Source organism: Barbatula barbatula (genome assembly GCF_947034865.1).
Source record: "Barbatula barbatula genome assembly, chromosome: 4".
In the NCBI taxonomy this organism is placed as follows: domain Eukaryota; kingdom Metazoa; phylum Chordata; class Actinopteri; order Cypriniformes; family Nemacheilidae; genus Barbatula; species Barbatula barbatula.
Window position 1 is genome coordinate 26,526,543 of NC_136768.1, and position 17,563 is coordinate 26,544,105.

Here is a 17,563-nt window from a genome sequence, read left to right on the forward strand (position 1 = left end):
AAGGTGCTTTAACATTATAAATAGAAACATTAAACCAGATCATTCTTGGTGTGATCCAAACTGATACAATCAAGAAAACATTGCAACAATGTAACACTGTAACTGAAGCGTCTGGGATTACTATCAGATTCACTATCAGCATTTTGTCATTTAGATTTGTGAGCGTTGGAACCTCCACATTGGGCTCTGGGTCTCAGATGTTTCTCACAGGAGCCCTCACCAGAACTAACTTCCCACTGAAAATTCAACCCCATTTGAACACATGGGCTAAACCATTTGCTAATTGCATGGGTCTCAGTTCAGTAAATGAACTCAATAAAAATATATAATATACACAAACCAAACCCCACATACATGGAATCACATGCAACAAAGCAAACAGTTACAATAAACACAAGAATGAACTCTAACAGAGAAGTTTAAATGAACAAACCCCACCCATAGGGTAGTACCAACTACATTTCCCATAATGCCTGACCCAGGATATGATGGTGATCAGGAAATGCCACGCCCTTTAATAGCCAACCTTTGTTCCATGCTGCAGCCACAGAACCAGGCGGGACCACGGGTAAGAAACCTAATATTAACCCCGTATCTGTGTAGTGATTTATTCAGACAACATGCCACTTACACAATACTTTTGGGTGTATATTAACGGAAAAAAATGAAAATTGTATAAACACACAGAAACCAAATATTAAAGACAAAAACCCCATTTCTCCTAAAGAAATAATATATAAAGGAAACTTTGATCAATTGACCTAAATAAGTGTGGCCTTAGCCATCACAAGAGTCAAACATTGGAGATTGACTAACCCCCCCAGATAACCGGCTCTTACTGCAAACCCTCTGAGGCTGTTCATACACTCAGACCGCTTTTCAAACAACTCAACTGTGATTTAGTTTGTTACAGACTCAAAAATTTACAATATCCAAAGGTATAATTTTACACCACCATTATTTGAGGGAAAACATCCACGCAGAAACATATATGAATTGATCTAGACCCTAACATTGTAAAAAATACCTTGGTCAGTCTAATCTAATTTTGCAGAACATGTACTGTAGTTCTAGACGAATAAAAAAACAACAAAAACCGTCACAGATTCTTTAGATTTAATGGTTGCAATTAGATTGATATTGTTTTTAATGGAAACTGTGGGATTTCACTAAACACAGTTCATGAGTAACATCTCGACCTTTGTATTGTGGTCAGAAGTGAGCTATGATTGCAAATAAAGATAGTCTGTGTTCTTTTTTCTGGAATGTTAACCGTTTAGTTAAAATTAACAAAATGTCGCCGTGGACTAGTGATACAAAGAAAAAGCAAACAGTTAAACTTTGTTGTGTGTGCTTGCACATTCTGGAAACCCCCAAACTCTTACATCTGTTCTTGTATCACATGTTGCAGTTGCTGATTTTAAAGTGAAACCAAAGTTGTTTGCTCAGTCAAGAATAACCGGACATGAGAGAACATGGAAATCCTTTAACAAACTGCAGACCAGTTGGCTGAACCTAAAAGAATACAATATTAGTAATCCACAACCTGCATACAATAACTCGTAAACGGAAAAAAGGTAAGTCATTTCATTACATATGTACAGCTCTTATGAATGCATGCGGTAGATCTTTTTTCAGCATATTCAAGTTTTTGGGTAAGGTTGAGTTGTGTTAATCTATCTGCGTAGATAGTGTGTGTAGGGAACATTTGTATTGCAACTTAAACATGTTGTATGTGGACAAATTGGTAACCAATGGGAACAATGTGTGTATGAGTGAACTCTACAACCTGACATGTCTTGATATATGTTAGGACCATTCCTTGCTGCAGCTTCAGATGACCTGATTTTGTATAACGTGTTGTGAATATGTGCAGAATTGTTTTTTACGAGTGTGGATGCCTGTATAAGTTTAAGTGTTCTTTTATTCATGGGATGTGTCGAAATGTGTATATTGTGCAGCTTTTGTCTCCATCCATATACGTATGTGTGGTAAGACTTGAAAAGAAATTGAAAGGCTGTTAATCTGGTACATTTTAGTAGACTCATCTCCTTTGACAACATGGACAAGCCGGTTTGCCTCATTGACACGACGTCAGATGGGAAGATGTGTGTGCAGCAGTCAGCACTGCAGATCCTGCAGAAGATAGAGCAGCCGGTGGTGGTGGTCGCTGTGGTGGGTCTCTACCGCACGGGGAAGTCCTACCTGATGAACCGTCTTGCTGGGAAACAAACAGGTTAAACCCTCACATGCAGCACTAATAGCATCTTACACTTAAGAGAAACAATATTTATTACTTATTTATTGATGGTGTGCTATTATCAGGGTTCGCACTGGGCAGCACAATTGAGTCCAAGACGAAGGGAATCTGGATGTGGTGTGTGCCCCACCCCACTAAAGAAGAGACCACTTTGGTCCTGCTGGACACTGAGGGACTTGGAGACGTGGACAAGGTGTGACTGGTTATATTTACACATTCATATATGGGCATGCAATGGTCAACCTCACCTTACAAAATGACCAAAGGTTTTCACCATACTGATAGCTCAGACGTCAATATTTGGCCGTGACAGCTGCAGCAATAATCTACTGGTCCTCCACACATGAATATGCTTCGCTGCTATAGTTTTCCAGCGTAAACCCCCAATTTCTCAAAACACTATTACAATCCCCCAATATTTATACAACGATTCACGTGTTTGTTATGGGTTGTGGTCTAATCAATATATCACGTCTGTTCTAGGGCGACTCAAAGCATGACACGAAGATTTTTTCTCTGGCTGTCCTTTTAAGTAGCACCATAGTCCTGAACAGCCGAGGAACTATTGACAACAGGGCTATTGAGGAACTGCAGTATCCTTCTGATCATAACTTGAATTTCATAGTCAATTAATAAGAGTACATTGTGTTTACTTCTAGAGTTTGCATTTAAATGACAGTATGATTCAATACTACAGATGTATATAAAACAAAGCGGTCAACTGATCTCCAACAGTTCCTTACCTCGCACTTAACAGATATGTCACTGAGCTGACGGAGTACATCAAGATCAAATCACCTGATGAAGTTGTCGATGATTCAGAGTTCGTTAAGTTCTTCCCCAGTTTTATCTGGGCCGTGAGGGATTTCACTCTGCAACGAAACATCAATGGAAAAGACGCAACAGATGATGAGTATCTAGAGTTCGCTCTGAAACTAAAACTGGGTAAAATTTTGAGCCTGTCCTTCTAAAAAGCACACAGAAGCTGCTTATTGTTACCTGTATTTATGTTTTATAGACATTAAAACCTCATGTTATGTTTGATATTATTTGTGAACTTTACACACAGTCCCTATTTTAGCTCCATGTGACATTAATACGCAAAGTCATTTACCATTATCTAGTAAATTTCTGGCGATTTATTAAAGGAACGTTTCTCTGATTGAAAATATTTAATTTTGTTCTTATTATTTCATCGTGTCTTAAAGGCAACTCGGCTCAAGTGATGAATTACAACCTGCCAAGAGAGTGCATTCGTAAATATTTCCCATCACGAAAATGTTTCACCTTCCCATTCCCAACGAACCCAGACAACGTCTCTTATCTGGAGACACTGGACCCAGCTGAGATTTCACAAAAGTTCTTGGAAGTCACTGATCATTTCAGCCGGTTCATCTTTGATCACAGCAAAGTCAAAAATCTCAAAGATGGACACAAGGTCACTGGCAGAGGTAAATTTACGTCTCTTCATACTTTATGTCAGGCAGCTTCCTTAGCATCTTTTACTCATCGTAAAGGGTTAGTTCACTCAAAAATGAAAATTCTGTCATCATTTACTCACCCTCAGGTTGTTTAAAACCTATATACATTTCTTTGTTCTGGTAAACACAAAGTGTATTTAGGAACACAAACTGTTCCGGGACACCTTGGACTACCATTTCATTTGTCCTCAAATGGCAGTCAATGATGTCACTGAATTGAAACTTGCCAACATGCTTCCAAATATATTTCTGTGTTCTTCAGAACAAAGTAATTATAAGGTATGAAATGACACGATGCTTGAAAAATCTAAAACACAGCTTCAAAAATGTTTACCAGATGACCTGTAATTTGCTGCCAGGGTCAGTTTGTTTGTACAATTTCTTATTTCCTTGTGTTCCCTATAGTTTTGGGTCATCTTGCGAAAACGTACGTGGACACCAGCTCTAGTGGGGCCGTGCCATGTCTGGAGAACGCTGTTATTGCTTTGTCAACGATTGAGAATGAGGCCGCATTACAAGAGGGGCTTGAGGTGTACCAGAGTGGAATGGAGAAGCTGAAGAAGTCCTTTCCCCTGGAACTGAATGAAATCACTTCTGAACATCAGTGTTTCAATCTCATGGCAACCCAAACCTTCATGAAACGCTCGTTCAGAGACACTGATGGAAAGTACCTGACATCTTTAGAGGTAGCGTGGTACACCGAATTGCAGAATAGATCCTTTTATTTCATGTTTTCACAGGGAAGTTGTATTTAAAGGGCAATTGTAGTTTGTGATGTAGTAGAGAGTATGTTCTTTGCTAATTCTGACCTCTACTTATGTTTAAAAATGTGTGTCCTCTAGTTTTTGCGAAAACATGTTAGACACAAAAAGCAACACATCTGCCTGAAGAGTGAGGCTTTCCGTGTCCTGAAAGGTGACTCTCTGTTGAACCCTTTGCCTTTCTGGTCACATTTATTGCAGTCATAATATCCCGAGCACAGCTTGGTGCCACAAACAATTCAAATCTGGAATCACAGACAGTACAGAAAACATTTACACTGTTACAGGTGGCAACATCCTACAAAAGATGAAGATCACCTGGCCATTTGTTTCGACATGCAAATTGTGTAAATCCTATACAAAGTCCGTGGCAGATGTTGTACTGTGCTACTGAGATACTGTTAAAGTGATAGTAAAGCAAAAAGAGAGAATTATGTCATCATTTACTCACCCTCTTGTCATTTCAAACCTTTATGAGTTTCTTCCGCAGATCACAAAACATTTCTCAAAATTCCTTGTGGTCTGTGAAAGTAAGAAAGCCATACAGGTTTAAAATAAGAATGTGAGTAAATGATGACATCATTAAAAACATTTTGGTGAAGTATCACTTTAAGAGACTGAAAAATGGATTTACGTCAGTAGTGTCGCTGCTTGTTTTTAGCTGCTAGTCAGCCCGACATTAAAACGCTAAATGACACAGTGAAATGTTTTTTGACAGTTTTTGTTCATCAGTTCTTCAAGAAAGCACCTTTATAAATAATAAACATTCTGCAGTGCTACATATATGTAAACGTTTGACCACAGTTGTTTTCAAAGTGTCCGTTTTGTATGTTTTAAGAACATTGCTTGCTATCAAAAGTCACCATCATGGTGTTTCCCTGGGTTGGGCTCTTGACCCTTGACATGTTTCTTTCATTTTTTGGTGTGCTTTTAAAGTACATTTGTTATGGCAATGCAAATGAAAATCTCATCAAACACAATGGTGATTTCAATAACCACCAACCGACTGTGTTGTAGATTGATACACTGTTCTCATTATCAAACATGATTGTCAAATCAATGACCACCAACCAACTCCTCATTTGCATTGCAAAATGTAATAACACATTTACTTTTTGATGTAATTTGAACTGCATAGTTGCAGCACGTCAAACAAAATCCAACACAGGAAAGTCGAGGGTCAATGTTTTTTATAACCAAAGGAACGTTCTTATAACCAACTTTTGTTAGCTGGGATGCTATCTACAATATCTATTTTGCTCATTTTGTTTCTCCAAATGAAATGGCAAATAGAAACTGCAAGGGTGCCTCTAATATGTAGGGTGCTTTGGATAACAATAACCAATTTTTTCTGTGTGCTGTTATAGGAAGCCATCAGACATCAGTTTGACAGATATCTCTCAGACAACGAGAAGGCTTCAGAGGAAAAATGTGAGGGTCTTATGTCAGTTCTCTCTGACCCAATGACGGAACGAATCAACGAAGGATTCTATGCCAGAGCAGGAGGTTACGACCTCTTCTGCCGGGACCTGGAGGACATCGTGATTCAGTACAATATGCTGGCGTATAAAGAAGTCAAGGTCATAAATGTTACATTTTATAGTAAAAACATACAACAATGTCACATTCATGCATCAGGCAGATGCCTTTATCCAAAGCCACTTGCATTGCATTATACTATACATTTGTATTTGAGTGTGTGCAATCCCCTCGGATCTTACCCACGACCTTGGCATTGCTAGTGGCATGCTCTAACCAATGAGCCACAGGAAAGAAACCGGATAATCCCGAACTTTGTAAGTCGCTTTGGATAAAAGCGTCTGCTAAATGACTAAATGTAAATGATGCATAATGCTATACATTTTAAATGCATTTAAGGTGATAACACTAAAAAGCAATGATCATCTATATATTACTTGCATTGTGTTTACCTTCGTGTGCCTTTACAGATCGCTGAGGTGTTGGAGAAGTTTTTGCAGCAAAAGGCTGCGCTGACCACGGCCATTCTGCAGACTGACGATAAACTAACTGAAAATGAAAAGAGGATTTGTGGTAAAATATATATTTTTTTTTAACTCAGTAGACACAAAACGCTTAAACATAAAATGATCAGTAGAAAGTAGAATAGTAGAAAGGGGATAGTCAGTTATGGCCAAAATAATTTGAATGTGTTAAACACATGGGATCTGTGTTAGATTGGTTTTTATTCACATGTTTCACCCTGTCGACCGCTTCTTTATTGCTTGAATAGAGGAGAGAGAAAGAGCAGTTCTTCTGGAACAAGAAATTAAGGCCCACGAAGAGAGGCAGCGTCAGCTGGAGGAGAAGATGGAGATCGAACAACAGAATAATGAAGAAAGACTGAGTCAGGTCATAAAGAAGATGGAAGACGAGATGCTCCTCCTACAACAGGAGACCAAGCTTGGAATGGAGAGTAAGCTAAGGGAGCAGGCTGTCCTGATGGAGAAGGGCTTTCAGGAGAAAGCTAATAGTATGTCTCAGGAGATAGACGAGTTGAAGAAGAAGAATGCAGAGGTAGAGGAGAGAACGTCAAAAAGGTATGCGCAGACGATAGCAGATCAGGAGCAAAGAAGCGCACAGAACATGGCGGTGCTGAGGCAGCAGCACCAGCAGCAAATGCAAGCGATTAATAGCAGACCTAGACCTAGATCTGTATGTTGTATCCAGTAAAATGTGTTAAAACTTTTCGAATTCTGTCTTAATTTCAAGGAATGTCTAATATGTTCCACAAAACATGCAAACAATGTATATCGCACCTGTTTCAGGTACTGCCATTGTGGGAATGCAACAGGATGTTTGGTAGCTCATCATTCATCAAAATTTAACACAGGCAGATTTTGGAGTTTATCATCTAAAAAGCTTTCAGATTCTGATAACCGTAACTATGCATGCATTATTACATTATTTAGTTTAGCTTTGGTGAATTTCAGATGTATTCAATTTAAGGAAAGGGACACATTTGACAATGCAAATCTATCATGAAGTTGTTCCAAACCTGCACTAGCATAGTATGAAAATGTTAGATCTAAGGTGCCTTAGAGCTGTTTCGCTTTTCTAAATTCTTAAAAATATCTAGTAGGTAAACTATGTAGGTTTGGAACAACTTGAGGTTGAGTCATTTTTGGGCCGAGGTTCCCTTTGATGGGCTGAAAGTGTCCTTACAGGACATGAATCTTCAGTTGACGTCATCTACTGTTGTGATTGGATGTCAGTTCTAGTTCTTGTGTTTCTCATTCCTTCAGTGATTCTGCTTGTTAACAGCAGGTGATCATCATTCATGTTTAATCATCTCTAAATTAATCACTTTATTGCCTCGTTATCTTCAACACTACATCAGTGTTACTTTAACACTCTGTAGAGTGGGACCATGTGCACTCTGAGTAGTGTTGATTTAACACTGGCCATTTTACTGTGCACCAGTTTAGCATTTAAACCACTACAAAATTACAGTTTAATGTCTGCTATTGGGCCTCATCCTCCAGATAACAGAATCTAACACAATACCAATATAGTTTCCGTTAATAACAATATGATTCTTATTGCAACCGTTAAATTAAAAAGATTTGTGATGGTTTCTGTAGTTTATTTCAGTATGATTCGACATTGTGTACATCTACATGTTCTGAAAGATTGGGACAATTTAAGAGGGACAATAATAAGACATCAATGGTAATGTTTTACAAGGGGTAAAATATATTACAAGACATCTGTATATGTTTCTGTATGGATATATTCCCTCAAGTAATACTGGGGGTAAAGTTATGCCTTTACATGAAAGTATACATGAAATATGAAATTATTACAGCTATTACAGTATCTGTCATTATAAATCACAGTTGAGTTGTTTGAAAAGCGGTCTGAGTGTATGAACAGCCTTCAGCTGGTTTGCAGTAAGAGCCGGTTATCTGCGGGGGGGTTAGTCAATCTCCAATGTTTGAATCTAAATGACAAAATGCTGATAGTGACTCTGATTCCCAGACGCTTCAGTTACAGTGTTACATTGTTGCAATGTTTTCTTGATTGTATCAGTTTGAATCACGCCAAGAATGATCTGGTTTAATGTTTCTATTTATAATGTTAAAGCACCTTTTGTTCGTGTTGGTTTTCCCTGTGTTTTTTATATTCTCTGCCCTGCTCAGTTTCCTGTTTTCAATAAAGTCTTTGATTCCTGTAAGAGCCGCCTGCCTCTGGATGTTGTCTACACAATATATGACGGTGAATACCTAAACATTTCCCCTCTAGGAAACTCCAGGATCTCTTTTCCCATGTTGAAGACACAAGGTTATGTGTATCAAGACTCTTTAGGGAGAAAAGTAAGTTATTTATGTTTTTAAATGCATTTATCCAAAGTAACGTATTTATCACATTTAATAATTTAACTTGAGTCAACTGAAGTTTGAGTAAAAGCGAGCTTTGCTATTTCCAGTCAAATAGAGAGAGAGAGAGAGAAAGAGAGAGAGAGATAAAGAGAGAGAAACAAACAGTGATAAGCTGTCTACTACTTTTCTTCTGGAATGTTACGGTTCAGCTTTTGTCCTCATGTGACTTTTGCAACACAGGTTCAATAAAGTATCCCCTCCAAAATAAAGTATATAGTAAAATAAATATCAATATAAATGAAAAGTATATAAAGAAATTGAACACGTGTTGCAGTTGCTGATTTTGAAAGTGAAACCAAGTGTTAAACAGCACAATTGCTCCGTCATACAGAAAAATGAAAGAGATTCTGAGAGACCACGGAGATTCCCTAACTCGCTCAGACCAGTTAGAATAAGGGGGGCTGGATCTGAAAGAGTGTTTAAGACATACGGATAATAATACAGTTCAGTCCACCACTTGTACAACACAGAGCTCCTGAAGTTAAATACAAGTAAGTTACATTCCTTTATTCTGTCTATTTATACAGTTCTTGGTCTGAAGGATGTTTTTCTAGCAGTTTACAGTCAACTAATAATTACGGTTGTTATTGTTTTATTATTATAACTATTATGATTATTATAAAAATGCCAATAGTTTTCTGTGAGATTTATATTGACTGTTGGTTCTAGATAATATTATGAGCTCAATATGAAAGCCATTAGTGCGCTTCAATAATGTGTAGCAAATATGTTTATGTGTCCATTTTACAAGTTCTGTCATGATTCTGCCTTCTCTTGTCTTGGTTTTCTGGTCTAGGGGCAGAATTATGACAGACTCACGAGTTTTATGTGGAGAGAAACATATTTTTTGTCAATCAGGACATCATATGGGTTCTTTCCAGTCTCGTCATTTGGCCCCGCCCCTCTCGTTCCTAGTATAGCTTTCCTCCTGTGTCTCATTACCCACACCTGCCCATCGTTATCTCCTTTGTTAGTCTCCCTATATAATGCCCTCTTGTCTATTGTCTTGTGCTTGTTCGTTGTAGCTGTTCCTGTGTCTTGGCTCATGTTCATGGTTCCCGATTTGTGGTCCCAGTTACCTCGTTCGTGGTCCTGATCACCCGTATGTGTCTTTTGAAGTGCCTTGGTTATTGTTCCTTTTTGTTTATTCATGCCCTCTCGTGGGAAGTCTTTTATTTTCTGTACCTTGCCTTAGTTCAGTTTTCCCCCACCGTGGGTGGTTGTTTTGTTATTTATTATTAAAGTCTGTTACCCCGTATTGCTGCCTGCGCTTGGGTTCTTCTCCTACCATATCCCTGACAAGTTCTGAGTTATATGCACCGAAAAAAATGATTCATGAGGGTAGTTAAAACTAACCATGCAAATGTACTTAAATATATTAGCTAGCAAAGTAAACTATACTCTCAAAATAAGAACTCGATAATACGTAGTTTATTGTCTTTTATGATTGTGTGTGAAAATACATTTGTTGAGTCAATGCAAACTAAAATCCAATGGGATCAAGTGATTGGTGACTAATCATTGTGTGATTATTGAGATTTTTTTGTCATGCATGTGTTATTAATGTGTGAATATTGTGTGATCCTACTGTGTAAGAATTAGACAAAGGTATGAAGACACAACATGTTAAACGCGTGTTTTTAAACTGATCAAGAATCAGTGTTGGAACTCAACAATGGTGACAATCAACAAAATGTACCTGCTGCACTATTGAATTACTGAACATTTCTCAAGTAATCTAAGATCAACAGAAATCCAAATTGTATAATCTTCTTTGTAGCTCTGTCTCCAGTGAACATGGACAAACCGGTTTGCCTCATTGACACGACGTCAGATGGGAAGATGTGTGTGCAGCAGTCGGCACTGCAGATCCTGCAGAAGATTGACCAGCCAGTGGTGGTGGTCGCTATGGTGGGTCTCTACCGCACGGGGAAGTCCTACCTGATGAACCGTCTTGCTGGGAAACAAACAGGTTGAACCTTCACCTGCAGCACTGATAGCATCTTACACAAGAGAAACATCATGTATTATTTATTATTTATTTATTGATGGTGTGCTATTATCAGGGTTTGCACTGGGCAGCACAATTGAGTCCAAGACGAAGGGAATCTGGATGTGGTGTGTGCCCCACCCCACTAAGAAAGAGACCACTTTGGTCCTGCTGGACACTGAGGGACTTGGAGACGTGGACAAGGTGAAAGAGCACACACACTACCAAAACACAAGAAGCATCAAATGTCAAAGTTTGAAGGGTTAACCATGCATCCACCTGACTAACAAGAGATGATTAAAATGTGGAACTGACCTCACCAAATACTTTGTCATCAGTTGCATTAGACAATTACTCCTATTAACCATACCCATTACTTGTAAACATCTTGTAGTCCATAAACAACCTTTGATCTTTAATTTACTATTCAGCCCAATGATTGTCTCTTTGACAGGGGGACTCAAAGCATGACACCAATATCTTCTGTCTGGCTGTGTTACTGAGCAGCACTCTTGTTTACAACAGTCGAGGGACGATTGACAACAGGGCTATTGAGGATCTGCAGTATCCTTCTGACAATCCACATTCCTTTCAAATCATTTATATATATTTTACAAATTTGTGCAAATACAACATCAGTTTGTAGTCACAGCAAGAGAAGTCCCTTTTTGTAACTTAAGCGCTGTTTGTGTTTTAATGATGTTTAATTATCAAAGTTCGGGAGGAGCAGATAATCAGTTCGGCTGATCCGCTATCAGCAATCACAGCATCCCTCCACCTGCCCAGCTTCTCTCCTCGAGCCCATTTCTCCCGCAGGAACACGGGGGTGCGCTCAGAGCCTGCTCCCCGGACAGCACGCCAAAAACTACTTTTTTCTACCCCTGCTCGATTGTTATTATCTGCATAGGCAAACTCGTGAACCTGCAGTGTGGCATGAGAGGGAGTCATTTTTCTTTTTTGTCCAATAATGAGACATACAAATGTCTTTATAAGTGTTGATTAAAATCACATATTTTTATAGCCTGTCAATAGCATCATGTACCATAGGTGTGTTTGATTCATGCAGACATGAAAACATTTTTTACATGGTGTGCCTTTAATTGCCTTTAGAAAAAGTCATGGTTTCCTACATAGCTAGGCTCTGTAAGTTATAGTAACTGTTAAAATGTATTTACCTTAAGGAGTAACAAATTTTCTTCAATGCATCTTAAGTTATTGTTTAACAGTTGCTTTGTTTTCATGCCTGAACAAACTCTCAGATATGTTACTGAACTTACAGAGTGCATTAAGGTCAAATCATCAGAAGAGGATGCCGATGATTCAAGCGAGTTTGTGAAGTTCTTCCCTAGATTCATCTGGGCTGTGAGAGACTTTACCCTTGAGCTTAAGATCGAGGACAAAGATGCAACAGAGAATGAGTACCTAGAGTTTGCTCTAAAGCTAAAACATGGTAATTAAAAATATCCCTCAAATTATTTGCGCAGTAGTCTCACGATCCGTTGGCTGAAGGTCTGATGCATATGGCACACTTTTTTGGAAACCCTTCAGCATGTTCAAAGTCTATATTTATATTATAATATATTTATATAGTAAAAATATTTCCCAAAAGATTTGTTTCATTACTCAGTCATAATTTATGGAGGTGGTACTTTAAATTTTATAATAAATAAATTATAAGGGTCTACAGCAGTGTTTCTCAAAGTGTGGGGCGGGTGGGGAATAGACATGACAAGTGGGGCGCAACAAACTAGATGAAATGTGGTAAATTTTGTGCAAATTTCTATTACCCTTTAATCCTTGACCATACATTTAAATGTGTCGTTAAGTTTTGAGTGTAAGCCTTACCTAGAACAACACCAGACTGCGAAGAAAATGTCACAAGGAACCATCGTAGCTTACAAGAATGATTTCACGTCAGAATGTTAATTAAAGCGGAACAGGAACTTGAATGTGGAAAGGCGGTATCGGGTATAAAGGTTATCAATGGATTAGTTTGTGACATGGTTTTGTCTGCTGGTGCCAAATGTCCAGTGTTCTTTTCATTCCAAGACAGACAGAGGACCTAAAGTCCTTTAACATTTTGTTGGGGCGATTGGGGACAGGTGGGGCTCCGAACCCTTCCCTAACCCCAAAGAGGGGAATGGCAGAAAAAGTCTACAGTATGTGTTCATGTTTTCTAGGAACTTCGAAAAAAGTAATGGTGTACAATCTGCCGAGGGAGTGCATCCAAAAATTCTTCCCTTCCAGGACATGCTTCACATTCCCGTTTCCAACTGTTCCGGAGAAAGTGTCTCGTCTGGAGAGTTTGAATCCTTCTGACCTTGATACGAAATTCTTGGAGGTCACAGATTGTTTCTGCAAGTTTGTCTTTAAGGACAGCCAAGTAAAGATGCTGAAAGATGGATACACTGTCACTGGCAGGGGTAAGTAAAGAGAGAAAATATCTACTATCAACTGTTCATTGTTCAGTGGAGATTCTCTTTTCTTTATCAATGTTTTTCTGGTCTTCTTTCCTTCTCTTTAGTTTTGGGTAATCTGGCTGAAATGTATGTGGACACAATCTCTAGTGGGGCCGTTCCATGTCTGGAGAACGCTGTGATTGCTATGGCAATGATTGAGAATGAAGCTGCAGTGAAGGAGGGGCTTGAGGTTTACAAGAGTGGAATGGAAAAACTGAAGACGTCCTTCCCCCTGGAACTGAAGGATGTGTCCACAGAACACCAACATCTCAGCAGAATGGCAACACAAACCTTCATGAAACGCTCTTTCAGAGACACTGATGGAAAGTACCTAAAATCTCTTGAGGTAGGCCAGATCTCATCACAGTACAATGGCATGAAGAGATGTCAGAGTTTGGTTTTATTAAATGTCCTCTGTAAATATTATGATTGTAGGAAAACATCAATAATCTCTTTGATGAATACCTGAGCCACAATGAGCAAGCTTCAAAGAGAAGATGTGAGAATCTTCTGTCATCCCTTTCTGAAACAATGACAGAAAAACTCAAGCAAGGGTTCTTTGCCAAACCTGGTGGCTATGATCTCTACTGCAAGGATCTGGAGGACATTGTGGAGAAATACAAGAGACAGACCAATAAGGACGTCAAGGTTCTAAATTCAATATCTATACACATGACGGAAATATGAAGACTTTCATCACTGTTGTCATAATTATCAATTGTTTCTGTGTGTACATCAACAGGCTGAAGAGGTCCTAAAGAAGTTTATGATACAGAAGTCTGTGGATTCTAAAGCCATTCTGCAGGCTGACAAAAAACTGACTGAGAAGGAAAAAAATATTAAGGGTAAGTCAAGCTTTCAAATCCTAATATCCCAGTTTTGTACATTTGTAGAAGGTTCCTTGTGCCTGTTGAATGACGAAGGACATGTAGACATTGACAAGATGATGTAACCGTTGAAACGGTTGAAAATGCTACTGAAAGTAAGACCAAATCGCCACCTTCAATTATGTGGTTCTATCTGAGCAGTTTTCAGATATTGAGCTTCAAAGTTTTTCTTAAATTCCCAAATGTCCACAATATCAGATAGTCATTGAGTGAAGAATGTGCAAATGAAGAATGTGAATTTTGACAAAAATCTGATAAAGCTATATCAATGATGTTTTCTTAACTAAGTTCGGGAGGAGCCGGAGCATATGATCAAGCCCGGCTGATGTGCATCAGCAATCAGCCGATCAGCTCAGCAACTGATTCAAATTAATGATCATGATTCAACCTATCAGACCCATCGAACCTTTAATTAAATAGGTAACCATTGACCTGCACTTTTTCAGTCTTTCGACATCCCTCCACCACCCCGGCTCCTCTCCACAAACTCGCTTTTTTCACCGGACTCCAGGGGGGGATTTGGGGTTCGGGCCGGTTCTGAGCTCATGGCACTCCCCTCACCGAGGGGGATGTTCCGGGTTCGACAGGAACCGGCGAGCTCGGGGCCCTACCCCCCTGGACAGCATGCCAAACAAGCTTCCCTCGCTACTCCTGCTAAACATAAATCATCTGTATAGGTGAACTATATAATTCCAAGATGAAGAAATGGTAAAGGTTGTTTTAAGGGTCAAAGATTTGCATCCATTAGTTTAGGGTGGCTATTTATGTCATTATTAGAACAGTATCAATGTGGTCAAGATCAGTACTGCTATATTTTTATTGATTCAAAATCAGTTCAATATGTAACTATTTGTGTATTTGTAAACCATGTTTTCTATCTGTTTCGTTAATACATGACCAGAGCAACAAGAGGAAGCAGCCCTCTTGAACCAGGAAATCAAAGCTAAAGAGGAGGAGCAGCGGCAACTAGGGGAGAAGATGGAAGTAGAGAAACAAAGTAATGAAGAGAGAATGAAACAGATGAAGGAGAAGATGGATGAAGAGATTAGGCTTCAAAAAGAGGAGGCTGAGCGTGCCATGGACAGTAAACTGAAGGAGCAAGCTTCTCTGCTGGAAAAGGGCTTTAAGGAGAAGGCAGACAGGATGACACAAGAGATGGAAGAGTTCAAGAGACAGAGCGCTGAAGCTGAGAGTAACAGAGCTAAAGAGTTTGCAGCGATGATAGAGAACTCCAACAGGAGACACGAGGAGTCTGTTGCTATGATGATGCAACAACATAGAGAACAGATGAAAGCCATACAGGAGATGATGAATGCACGCTCAGGCATCTTGGATCTTGTGAAATCCTTAGTTTCTACGGTAGTTTCTAACATAACAGGAAAATATTTGGAAACTTTGCACCAACCTAAAAAAAAATAACTCTAATATGTTACAGCCAATTGTATTACTTTTTCTCAAGTTATATTTTTTCAAACTTAAATATTTTGATTAATATAAAATTAAAACTTCGTTTTGCCAAAAAGGTAAAAAGATTTTCATTTTGAAATATCCTAATATTTAACATATATTGGGGACAAGTCACATATGCTCAAGTCTTAACCATCAAGTCTCCAATCAAATCTCAAGTCACCGTTTAGACAAACACATTAACATATGTATACATAGATGCAGAAATGGAAATTCTTGTATCTGACAGAATGTAAGACTTAGACAGATGTATAAGGTTCATAGACTGTATAAATGATTATTGTATTTTTTATATACACTGCTCAATAAAATCACACTACAAAATATGCAGGCAATATCTCACTTACATGCTTTGCATAACTTGCGAGAACAAAATAATGTGACAGAAGAAGAAGAAACACAGAATTTTTTGTCGAACATTTGCAGGAAAATAACGTGATGATTTATTTCACAAAGTTTCTCGTTGTAGATGTGCGTAAGACGGTTTTATTCTTTTCGGTTGTGTAGCGTTACATTGAAAGAAACAGACGGTGTTAGAAGCTGACTGAAGAGCAGAAGAGAGCTGCTAATGTTGAGAGTTTAACCGAACACAGTCTTCGCTGTAATGCCGAAATGAAGAAGTCCTGAGTAACGTATTCATTTCCCCTACTACGCGGGCCATAAGGAACCTGTTACAAAGTGAAAATGGTTCACTTAGGGTTAACTGACTTGTGGAGCTGTGATGATCATGTGCTCCCTTATTGTTTTTGAGCAGTGTAAATGATGCTGTAATACTTGTGCTGTCCATTATAGGGCAGAGTATAGGGAATTGAGATCTAGTGATGGGGTATTTCGGTGTCAGGACTCCGTCCTTCCTGTTTCGAGCTTTCTAGCTCCCTGCACAGAGTCATGACATTGCCACCTTTTTATGGTTTTTGTTGTGTTGTGTGGGGACATGGGGCTTGTTGTTATTACTTGGCGCCATGTGCCCTCCTGTTCCCTTTTTATAGCCCCAGGTTCCCTCTGTCCAGTGTCGGTGCATTGTCTAGTATTTAGTGTCTTAATACTTACCGTTTTATGTACTTCGTGTTTGATTAATGTTCGATCGGTGTGAGAATATAGAACCTAGTCTTCACTGTGTCCTGGTTACATCACGTATGGATGACATTGGGAGTTAGACTCAGGGGATGGGGGGACAAGAGCACGGTGACCTTGACATTATGAATAAGGAACCGGCTAACATTTATATCTGTACCATAGATAAGGATGATTAAATATAGTACTATGTTGTGACTTTCTGTTGACCGTATATTCTGGATCTGTGCGTACTCTCATATCCTCATTTATGCATATATATATATATATATATATATATATATTGGACCCATCCCTAATAAACTTTGACTTTGAGTGAACTGCACTTCTGTGTCTGTGTCATTCTTGGTCCCTGGATCAGGATCGGCTGAGTGTTCCATCGACTAGACTTGTCAACTCTTTACCTAGACAAAGTAATTATCTTACAATTTGGGGGCTCGTCCGTGAAAGGGGGAAAACCTCTTTGAACCAAGAGACCAAAACAGAGCTGAGGCAGACACACCTACGATCGGGCACAGACCTACAATTAAAGGGGTAAGTGTTGGGAAATATTTCTTTGGCAAATTTTATTGAAGGGAAATATTGCGCTTAGCCTGTAGGATTCTTTTGATGATATTTCTTAAAAAGACGAAATCGTTTTTTATTACTCATGTTAGTGGAATGGTCCAAATTCAATTGTTGACAACAGTAGTTGTTGGACAACTATTAACGCACGAGTGGGCGCTCATGTTAGTGGGACTCTTTAATTCCCATTGTTGTTCCGTGTCGTCGGTCAACAGTAGTT

At 38.9% G+C, this 17,563-nt stretch overlaps 2 protein-coding genes across 4 annotated transcripts; both read left to right on the forward strand.

Annotated features, from left to right (window-relative positions):
* The first annotated feature begins 497 nt into the window (after window positions 1-497).
* Window positions 498-8,701, forward strand: LOC306893135 (guanylate-binding protein 4-like). 2 transcript variants are annotated; one of them, XM_079454744.1, is made up of 11 exons: window positions 498-568; window positions 1,412-1,577; window positions 2,040-2,236; window positions 2,326-2,453; window positions 2,744-2,853; window positions 3,018-3,205; window positions 3,469-3,711; window positions 4,147-4,427; window positions 5,870-6,082; window positions 6,452-6,554; window positions 6,754-8,701. In XM_079454744.1, exons 3-11 carry the CDS (start codon window positions 2,062-2,064, stop codon window positions 7,191-7,193), a joined length of 1,881 nt encoding a protein of 626 aa, XP_079310870.1. In that variant the 5' UTR covers window positions 498-568; window positions 1,412-1,577; window positions 2,040-2,061; the 3' UTR covers window positions 7,194-8,701. The 2 variants fall into 2 exon arrangements, with proteins under 2 accessions (XP_079310870.1, XP_079310871.1); XM_079454745.1 differs by lacking the exon at window positions 498-568 and having other exon boundaries at window positions 1,448-1,577; window positions 2,043-2,236.
* LOC306893134 (guanylate-binding protein 4-like) lies at window positions 8,669-16,032 on the forward strand. 2 transcript variants are annotated; one of them, XM_079454743.1, is made up of 12 exons: window positions 8,669-8,836; window positions 9,234-9,393; window positions 9,928-10,004; window positions 10,683-10,874; window positions 10,969-11,096; window positions 11,347-11,456; window positions 12,152-12,342; window positions 13,073-13,315; window positions 13,417-13,697; window positions 13,787-13,999; window positions 14,094-14,196; window positions 15,140-16,032. In XM_079454743.1, exons 4-12 carry the CDS (start codon window positions 10,700-10,702, stop codon window positions 15,655-15,657), a joined length of 1,962 nt encoding a protein of 653 aa, XP_079310869.1. In that variant the 5' UTR covers window positions 8,669-8,836; window positions 9,234-9,393; window positions 9,928-10,004; window positions 10,683-10,699; the 3' UTR covers window positions 15,658-16,032. The 2 variants fall into 2 exon arrangements, with proteins under 2 accessions (XP_079310869.1, XP_079310868.1); XM_079454742.1 differs by lacking the exon at window positions 9,928-10,004 and having other exon boundaries at window positions 8,759-8,836.
* The last annotated feature ends 1,531 nt before the right edge of the window (window positions 16,033-17,563 follow it).